Source organism: Parambassis ranga, chromosome 19, assembly GCF_900634625.1.
Source record: "Parambassis ranga chromosome 19, fParRan2.1, whole genome shotgun sequence".
In the NCBI taxonomy this organism is placed as follows: Eukaryota; Metazoa; Chordata; class Actinopteri; family Ambassidae; genus Parambassis; species Parambassis ranga.
Window position 1 is genome coordinate 10,597,159 of NC_041039.1, and position 10,273 is coordinate 10,607,431.

Sequence of the window (10,273 nt, forward strand, 5' to 3'; positions counted from 1 at the left end):
TCCAAAGTAACCACTTGTTACCTGGCTGAATTTAGCAGTGAAAACTGAACTTAAAACACACACGGAATACAGTGAAGATGAACAAGTTCTATCAAACACGCTATGAAATGCAGTTCAGTTTTTGGGAGGAGGCCTCCAAGGTCATTGTGACATGAAGCGCGCTTCATGTAGGTTATAGGCCCAGCAGCTAGTGGCCTGCAAATACAATCCACTCACATCATCTGAGGCCTGGGCATCGCGTCTTGATGAGGGTGGTGGTTTGGATACCAGTGACCAAAACCGTTCATGTAATTGTTATGGTGCGCTGTGGCTCCTTTGTTTGCCATGGACAACTCCCATAGTTGTGGTAACGCTGGCGAGCAGGGAGAGATGGAGCTGGTGCTGTGAAGATGTTCGCCCTCAGATCCTGTGCCATGCTTCATAATCTTTTTATACTTTGAGCGCTTATTTTGAAACCATATTTTCACCTAAAATGAGAGAAGAAAAGAAAAAAGTACATAATTGTCACTGTGGTTAAATAAAAAGGAAATATTACTGCAAATTGCTTTTTATTGGCATATTTCCCTCTAATTAAACTCACTTTTCACTAGAATTTCCCTGCAGTGGATATTGTGAACAAACCCATCTTTTTGTGCTGTTTTTGTAAATCCCAGGCCTGCTATTGGCGCATTGTTAACCGTTCAGCCTCACGCTTGAGTGGCATTTGTAACCCATTAAAACTGATCTCTCTCATTGTTCGCTGTTTTATAAGGCCAGCGGTGCATGAGTATGACAGCAACAAGCCGAGACTGAAGAGTATTGTGAAATAAAAACCAGGCCCGGGAGAAGCTCTGTGGTAGGTCAGTGAAGTTTCTGCTGGTTCAAATCAAGATGGCTATTTCTTTTCCACCAGAACAATGGTGTGAATGTTCATTAAAATTCAAAAAAGGGAGAAAGCAACAAAATAAGAAAAAAGGCAGCATGACTGCGTGATAATTATTGAGAGAAGTGATGGGAGACTAGTAATAATGTGCAGATTCATTTCTTTGTTCCTCTCCTATTCGAAATTTAGTAAATCTCGCGATGAAAGCAGAGTGAAACCGTCCGAAGGCCTCAAATCTGCTCCACTGAAAATGGAAGCGTGCACCTGTCAGTTTTCAAAATGCACGCCCATGCAAATTATTATTGCGTGGAGAACTTAACCATAAATAAATAAGCGGACATCACGGTTTCTTCATCCTTTATATTTTTTATTTTATTTTTTTGCTGCGGTCATGCTCTACTCACAAAGACCACTTCTACTGCTGCTGACAAAAGAAAATACACGCAATTAAGTATAGTAAATATGACAAGCATTAAAGGATTGAGTAACAAATGTGTACATCATTCAATGAGAAGATGCTCTGTGATCCTTTATAATGCTGCAAATAACCTTTTTAACCGCAGGGAAATAACTAATAACATCATTCAGCTACATTCTGTTCTCCTGTCAGAAGGCAAAGTCATTTATCAGTTTTGTGCTGCTGAAAGATGGCGAATTATTTCCAGCCTCCCTTACGCAAATTAAAGATAATGCCTATATATATATGTGTGTGTGTGTGTGTGTGATATTTCCTTGTCACGTGTGAAGGCCTATACCTGAGTCTGCGTGAGCCCCAACTTGGCCGCAAGGTCGGCGCGCTCCGGTAAGGCCAGGTACTGGGTCTGCTGGAAGCGCTGGTGCAGAGCCTGCAGCTGCAGACTGGAGTAGATGGTTCGAGGTTTCCGGATTTTCTTCCCTTTGCCATTTAGACGAATATCCCTGTTTTCAATCACCGTGGACTTGTCACGATCTTGTAGGTGGAAACAGAAAACAGAGTTCAAGTGCAGAAGAGTTTTGATTGATGGCTTTCATGTTCAGGAAAGACAAAGAGTAGGGTAAAAGTCATCGATATTACATTTGAGCCTGAAAGACAGCCTCAAACATCATGGATCAGTTTTACAGATTCAAAACAAAACGCACTTCCTGTATACTGCAGCTGACAGAGATGCCTTATATAACAATTTACTGACAATTACACTGAAGCTTCTGTATTAGCCAACGGCTTTCCAACTTGTGATATAGTGTTGCTATTATCTGGAATCGTTATGCTAATGTGCACTTATAATCAGGCTACAAACTTCCTGAAGTAGACCCAGGCCATATTATGGTCAATAAAATTAATGGCGCCAACATAATTGCAAAGAGGGGGATCCATCCGTGTTTTAACTCCTGTTTGTAATATATAAAGATGGACACAAATTGTTTTTAAACAGTACATTATATCTTACTGAAATGCTGTATTTTTCTCACCAAGACAAATGCGTGCCATGTGCGTAATTACGCGTAAACACAGCAGAAAATCAGTTTAAAAGTCACTCATAGTGCAACAGTTTTGACATAGTGCTGAATTATATTTTCTCACATACCTGTCTGCTCTAATCTGCTGTGGGTCAGACTGCTGTTGTTGCTGTGATTGCTGTGCTGGTAGGGCATGTAAGCAGACGGGGGGTGAGTGTTCACCGTGCCGGGGTAGGCGTAGCCCAGAGAGCGGCCATAGGACGTGTTGCCATTAAAAGGACTTTCATGCTGGGAATGCCCGGCAGCGTGTAAGCCATGAACGGGGTAAATGTGGGAGAGTCCGGGAGAGTGCTGCTGGTGCGCCGGATGTCCGTGGCCAAACTCTAGAAAGGCCGATTTGGAGGGATCTGAACCATTCAGACTGTCAGGCATAAAACCCACAGACATCATTAGCTAATACGCGAGTCCATAAACCGTCGCTCTGAAGAGGGTTTCATGAGTTCTGTCGGACAGTCAGCGAATCCTGGAACAAATCCACGTTTAAGTCCAAAACATTGTTCGCGAAAAAAAGTCCCCGCAGTAATAACTCGTTACAGAGTGTATGTTCATGGCTGTTAGGGAGGTAAAAATAAAAAAAAAAGCGAAAGGGATTCTTCTTTACATCACTGGAGGAGCTGACATGGGTTGTTCAAAAACCTCCTGCTTGCGGAGCCTCGAACACACTGCCTTCCATCTGCGAGCTCTCTGATTGGTCTTCAGCAGCCGGCTGTCACTGGAGCTCCACCATCAACTTCATTAACATATGATACAGGATGAGGCCAAGAGGCGCCTCCTTCCATTGATTATGAAATAAACATAATTAGGACAGGTGGAAATTTAATTATTATTATTTTTTAATCCCCCAAGCAAAGGAAAGCATTTCATAGAAAACACGACGTTTCTGGGAATTTAATTCAGATACATTTTCTTTACCATTCGAAATAAAATGTATTTTGGTCGAGTTACAAGACAATTCGATAATTAGGTCAGTCTATAATGCTCCGTTATGGTAATAATTCAAAATAAATAACTGCAATGACCTATTTATAGGCATAGACAACATTTATAGGCATAAACAGAAAAAAACATAAACAACTGAATTTAATAACCAAAATAAAAAGATTTAGGGATTGTTTCATCAATTGTGCGATTATTTCTTGCCAAACAGTTTAATTAAATAATTAATTTAATACTGAAAATACATAACCAAATGTATATTAGTCATTTTAAAACGATAATCAGTTTAATTTGAATTATTTGTGGCACCTAATTTCACTATGAAGACTTTCAAAATAAAACATTTTCAACACTACTGTATCTGTATTTTCATCATGCCTCATGGTTGATTAGCTGCCATTTTACTGCTCATTCAAAGCTTTTAAATTATCATACCAGAGAGTAAAGACCCCAGTGTGCCCCTGATTACAAATAAGCATAAATCTACCATATTTTTAATGGCTTTCATACAAGTACAGAATGAATGTCATAACTATTTTCATGATGTGATAACCAGAAGCAGAAAGTTTGAAACCAAAAGAAATGCAAGATTCAAAAACAAAACAGCTCACACGTCACTCCCAATATTTCAAAATTTCAGTGTTTATAAAATAAGAGGTAAAAACTGCCAAAAGAGGGCTGGATTGTAATTAAGACCACAGTCAGCAAAACTCACAAGGTGCATGAAGATATATAGTGTGGGAGTGTGGAGAAAACTGTGGTCAAAGGCTCAAACACCAAAGCTGATTTTATATTCTAGCCTAGAGTCAATCAACATGGAGAAAAACTGCAACTGTAGCCAAATGTTCAATAAAGTCAGATGCTGTGCAGAACAGCCCTGATACAGATTCCACTTTTCATCCGAGATAAATCAGCCGCAGTGAAATCATAAACACAGTGTTTGGTGGGTTGAGCGTGGTGCTGAGCTGCTGTCCAACCCCGTCATTTTGGTCATGTCCTACCCTGTCTGCAACTACTGGGAATCCAGCAGCATTAAAGGACTGCAGGGGGCTGGACTGCTTCCCGATTCCCCACAGGCCTCAGCTGAGCAGCCAGCCAGAACAAAGCCACAAATTATTATCATAGTAAAAATTTCAGTCACAATAAAAAAGGCTGCAGTGAAGCCAGTTTCATATTGTGGGCAACAAGCTTCTGACTTTACACAAAAGGCCTTGCAGCTGTAAATGCTCATAAACAGTGTGGCTATGACTATTAGCAATTAACTGCAACATTGCTGCTGCTTTTGGTGCAATATGGTATTTATAGTTGTAATGCATGAATTGTTGCTGCAGGGGCAGGTGTCACTTTATCAGGGCAACCACACAACATTCACAGGCTATTTTTTGATAGATGAATAGGGTTAATGACAAGAAAAAAAAAATCAAGCTTTGAAGACACACAGGCCTATGGGCATATATTGTACTGTACAATCTCTTGAATGCAGAGATTTGGGTCCTGGATGTATTTCAGAGGCAAAAGGTGTGCGCAAAAGAGGTGTGTGAGGAGAGAGAAAGCAAGGTGAGGAGGCTCTTTAAAGGCTTGTAATTATGTCTGTATTACGGGTGAAGAACAAAGGCGAGCCCTGCAGTCATATAGCAGGGATGGGTCCTCGTCCTGGCTCTATTAATAACACGCAAAGGGATGATGATGTTAAAAACAGTCACAGTCCTGAATGCAGCCCCAGACTTACTGGCGTCTTGAGCATGCATTGCAGAGGTGTGTATGATATAGGTGTGCTTTTTCCTCACTCTCTCACACACGCACCAGTCGAGTCTGTCCATCACAGCACTCTGACGTGGAGTGACAGCATTCTTTGTGTACAAACTAAAAGCACATTCCCTGGCAACTGCCGCTGCTGTGATCTTCCCGCTGGCACGTCATGTCTTACAAGTAGGCCTCTGTCGTTGAGGCCGAGCTGGGGCCCAGGCTCAGACTGACAGTCCACTAACCCAACAGGATGCAGAGATTTATTATCATAGGCCGATGAATAAAGGCCCACATGCCCAATATCAGGAGCGCACAGTGATGGGTCTGCAGCTGAGGAGTGGTGTGACACAATTATCCAGCCAGAAATACAGCACAGGGGTGTGAAGGAGTCATAAGAAATACAAAAATCTTTATCTGTACAAAAACCAAACATAGTCCCCACAGTGATATATGTTGACTTTGTAAGCATGTTCTTATATCTTTGGTGTTAATACCGAGTTGAGCTATATAAAAATGAGTCAGAGTGACTGAGTTTCAGTCCTTTGGCATCAACAAAGCCAATGCAAACAATAGGATTTACATTTTTCTATGACTGTTTTCTGCCTCAGGAAGAAGCAGGGAGCAGAAGAGGAGCTGCAGCAGAGCAGAGATGAACGGCCTAATCTCTCCTCTAGGCGCCATCACACAGGAACTCAAATCAGCTCAGCCATGAGTCCCATTCCTAAAGTGCAGCCACGTTGCTGGTGATGTTGTTGTGCCTGTGCTGGCAGCATCTGAGAGCCAGGAGAGTTCACACGAGTAACATGACATCTCCTGGCACACAGATATAATGTTGATACTCATCTGACTGAAAATGAAAAGCTGATTATGTCATTTTGTCATGTAATTTAATATTAGTGCATGGTTTGTGTGTGTAAATTATAACAGACATCTTTATTATTTATGTGTTTCTTGTTTATTTGTGCAGCAGTGCCCTTACTTTGTATTTTAATGTTACAAATGAGTGTAAATCAATGGATTTATTCATGGAACACATTATTATTTTTGCTTACAAATATAAATGCATGGCATGCAAGGCATTGTGTGTGTATATTTTCATTTTTGTGTGCAAATATATTAAAGTTTTTATTCTTAAGAAAACTTAAATGTAATTTTTATTTTTGATGTCGTAATCATTTAATTAATTGTAATTCAATTGAGCCATTAGTTGAATAAAAAAATTATTTACCTAAACTATTAATTGTAACACACTTACAGGAATTCCTGGAGCTAAAAGTAAAGTAATTAAAATATAATTAAAATATAACAAATAAAGTATTTCTGTCTATTAATAAAACATGTATTTTTGATGGAAAAATAGGCCGAAAAACAAGATCTAAAGGAATTCATTTCAAAGGCTCCCCGCTTCGTCGATATGTTTCATCATTTTTATGGGACTAATAAATCAAATACAAATGAGTCGACTCATTTGATCAGGTATTTTATCAGAAATTAAATAAGGAAGCGCAAAAATGACACCGAGCCCTTCAGGGTGCAGAAAAAAGAAAACGGATAAATACATACAGGTAGTTAAAAACACGAAAGAAATAATGCTGATATTAAAAATAAATGACGCATGAAATAAAAACGCCTGCATGAAATAATAACTCTCAGTGAATATTATTTCGTGGGAAAGCCCGCAGTGTGTCTGTGTTTTTGGCTCCCGCTTTGAATTCATCATTGGCATAATTGTTGCCAGACAGCAAATGACAGCAGCATCGCCCACTGCCGCTGACTGTTAAACTTTTAATTGATTAGTTGAATATAGAAGCCTTGGCAACTCGTCTGGAATCCGTTAACCGTAATACATATAGGTCATTCTGCTGCAACCCGAGCTCGGTGTCACACGGGGCATGCGAGTTAAACGGCTTCATTCGTAGAAACGGTGGTCATACGTCTAAATTACACTTTTTTTCCCGGAGCTTCCATATTCATCTGTTTGCGGCTCGGATGCGCATTTGGTACCAATTCTGATTGTGAGCGCTGACGTACACACACAGTTTACTCTCATTCATAACGCTGCAATAACCTGTCTGTATGCTGTATGGGTGCTGACGGACAGGCAGGGGGACAGCAGCGGCAGTGTATTGGGTTACCGCTCAGGGTTGGAGCTGCGCTAACAGTGTGCGCCTGCTCCACATCTGGAACAAAGAAGCCAGTCTGGGTCTACCCTTGGTGTTTACAGCTCTGTTGTTTTTTCACACTCCTCGCAAAATCTTGCCCAAACACACATTCCAGACTCACCAGCTCAACATGGGGGGAAAAAATATACTATATTTTTCCACTGTAAATCTTGTACCAAGGGGAGGCGGGTAGAAAAACAAAAGCTCAAAGCTGGCATGGACCAGTGGGGCAACAAGAGAGTGGCAGCAAAGAGACACGTCCCTGTGAGAATCCTGCCTCAGAGGCTGAGATGACACACGAGTTTAACTGAGGTCAAGAGCAGCTGACAGAGTGGCATCAGAAGCTGAGTTTGCTAACTGCCTGTTTACAAGCTTCTGAAGAGACATCTGAGGAGGCATCTGATGTTACACCGAGGCCTTTTGTGGAGAGTCACTACACAGACAATGTCTTTAGGCCATAAATCTTCTCTAGAGGCAATAAAAAGATTCACTATACCCATAAAGTCACTATAAAGGCCTGCAGGTTTAACAAGCTGCAGATGTTTGGACAAGAATTAAAACATTTTTATCACTTTGTATTTTTAGTTTTCCGTCCTTTAAGAGCCAATGAGCCGACAGGACAGGCGGAGATGCTAAACATACCGGACAATGATTTGCCCTGGAGAGTCACACACACACACACGCACATCCAATCAACACACAATGACACACACCTCAGGGTTGCCAGGGTTAGACACTATAGGTTCTGTTAAAGACCGGTTTACCAGGTCCGAGGATTATCCATCTGAAGTTACCTGCCCTCTCTGCCTCTGGTAACGTGAACCCCTTTTGTGGTCCGCAGGGCAACAGTGTGCGAGACCGGCGTCAGTTTGAAATGCCAGAGGTGATGAGGATGACAAACCATGGGAGGATAGGACCTCTGTCTGGGCAGCATGATGGGTCACTTGGGCAGAGTTTCCAGGTTAAGTGACCTGCCCACATAATCATCCACCATTACCCGTCCTCAAAAAAAGACCTTATACGAATTTCTGCCAATGCATATAGTCAAAACAGACTTCAAGCAAAGACACACTTGCAGCGGATCCACGATTAAACATGGATCTAAAAAGGGAATTATTATTCGGCCCCATAAGGAGCTCTCACAGCTGTGAGGTCAAAGCCCTTTCTTTATAGCTCTTGAATGAGAACAACTTGACAGGATCAAGTTCAGCTCCTGACAACAAGCCCTAGCTCTGTCAAGTGTTAAGTTCCATTGTGACCTACAATAGGACACAATGGCCCCGCAGCGCCTAGCCTCTACTGAGCTGCCTATCAAATATCTCTCGGAGAAAAACCTGGCGAATTGATATTAAGACATGTGTATTGTATCATTTTTTTTCAACATCATGCAGCAAAGGATTCTGTTACATGTGAAAATGTCATCAGAAAACGATAATGGATCATTAAACAGTCTGGAAGTAGATAACAGAAAAAGTACTTAATGCTGCAAATGCTATGGGGACTCCTCTAATAATTTGATCTGTAGTTTAGACGTGCCTGCACGTGCTGATATTGATTTAATGAAGGAAATAAGTTACTTAAATCCAACAGCTGATTTTGCATTAACTGAAATGTCATTTAAAACATAACCTCTCCCCTCTTAGCTCCATTTTTGGTCTTCAACAGATTGACCACAGAAAATTTATTTAAAAAAAATAAGCTATTAAAAAACATAAGTTATTAAGTTCATGCTGCATCTAAAAATAAAAGTAGGAGTGAAACAAGACCAACTAGAAAAGCAAAAACAATGAGCTTTACTGGGCTGTAAATCTCTATTTAAGCGAGGAGAAACACAGTTGATGATAATACTCAACACTTTAATTGTTGTTTTGATTAACACAGACTCACAGTAGCCACGGTAAACTAGAAAAAAGCAAATAAAAGTTGCTCTCCTGACCTGGACTCCGCAGTGCCTCGGGTGTTTAACCTTGTCATATTAAAGCGTTTGTCACTGCAGGGCTAGACGACTGGGGCCAACATGGGCCGGGCATTCAAAAAGGTCTGTGCTCCCAGATCGTCAGATTGTCAGTGGCTGCCTGAAGCCTGCCAAGAAACATCAAAGCTTCAGAGACACGCTCATTTCATCTTTGAACCTCACCAAAACACAACACGCCTTCTCTGCTCCCTGCCCGCCTGCATCCTCATTATTCCCAGTTTCATTTTATAAAATATTAAAACAATTTTAACACAGATGAATCCAATAACGCCAAGTGTTTAACAAAACACTCCTCTGAGGGTTTGTTGTGGACCTGTGCCTTTGTGTGCATCATGTCTGACATGTCAGGCCACCGCTCTGTCAAGACAAGGAGACAGTCTGAGTCTGAGCAAGCCTGATTTCAGAGGGAGCAGCCTCCCATCAGCTCCTGGCCAAGATTGATGGCTGTGAAAGAGCTACCTGAGGCAGAGATCAAAGTCAGACAGGATACATACGCCTCAACGTTTAAACTCTTTCATCTCGCACACAGTCTGAGTGAGTCATGACCCTTCACCTGTCCCCCCTAACTCTAACCCCTTGCTCGATGAATGGTATGGGCACTTAATGAGGATTTCATTTTTCTTCATTGGACAAACACAAAGCAGCAAAATTAATTGAATTAAATCAAATTAAATTAAAAATTAATTTACAGGTATGAAAGCAGTACAGACAGTAGTGCCAAAGTGTTTTATATTCCTTTTTTTCCCTCCTTGCAACAGTAAGGAGGACCCTGGTTTCTCAATGTGGGTCTCTCCTCACAGAGGAGGCCAGTGGTGGAGGGCTATTTGCATTCCAGCAGTGAGAGTGCGGACAATTAAGCCATTTCCCGTCCAATCTATCTCCCTCCAGCCAGCCAGGCAGCCAGGCATCCCAGCACATCAATGGGAAGTGCAGCTGCGCGGCCCATGTGTGCCAGGCTGTGAGCAGAGAGGAGAAGATTGGGGTTAAACCCTCCTGGCCCTCAGATTGGCTCCATACCTGAGTCAAAGCACAGACAAACCAGCAGCTGTTGCCAGGCAGAGAGGGGAAACAGAGTTTCTCACCCCATCTGTGAAA

General features: G+C 41.6%; 1 protein-coding gene across 1 annotated transcript; it reads right to left on the reverse strand.

Moving 5' to 3' along the window:
• Window positions 1-212: 212 nt before the first annotated feature.
• On the reverse strand, window positions 213-2,946 carry dlx4b (distal-less homeobox 4b). The gene is made up of 3 exons (XM_028431337.1): window positions 2,428-2,946; window positions 1,618-1,811; window positions 213-467 (listed from the first exon to the last, which is right to left on the reverse strand). Exons 1-3 carry the CDS (start codon window positions 2,747-2,749, stop codon window positions 213-215), a joined length of 771 nt encoding a protein of 256 aa, XP_028287138.1. The 5' UTR covers window positions 2,750-2,946.
• Window positions 2,947-10,273: the final 7,327 nt, after the last annotated feature.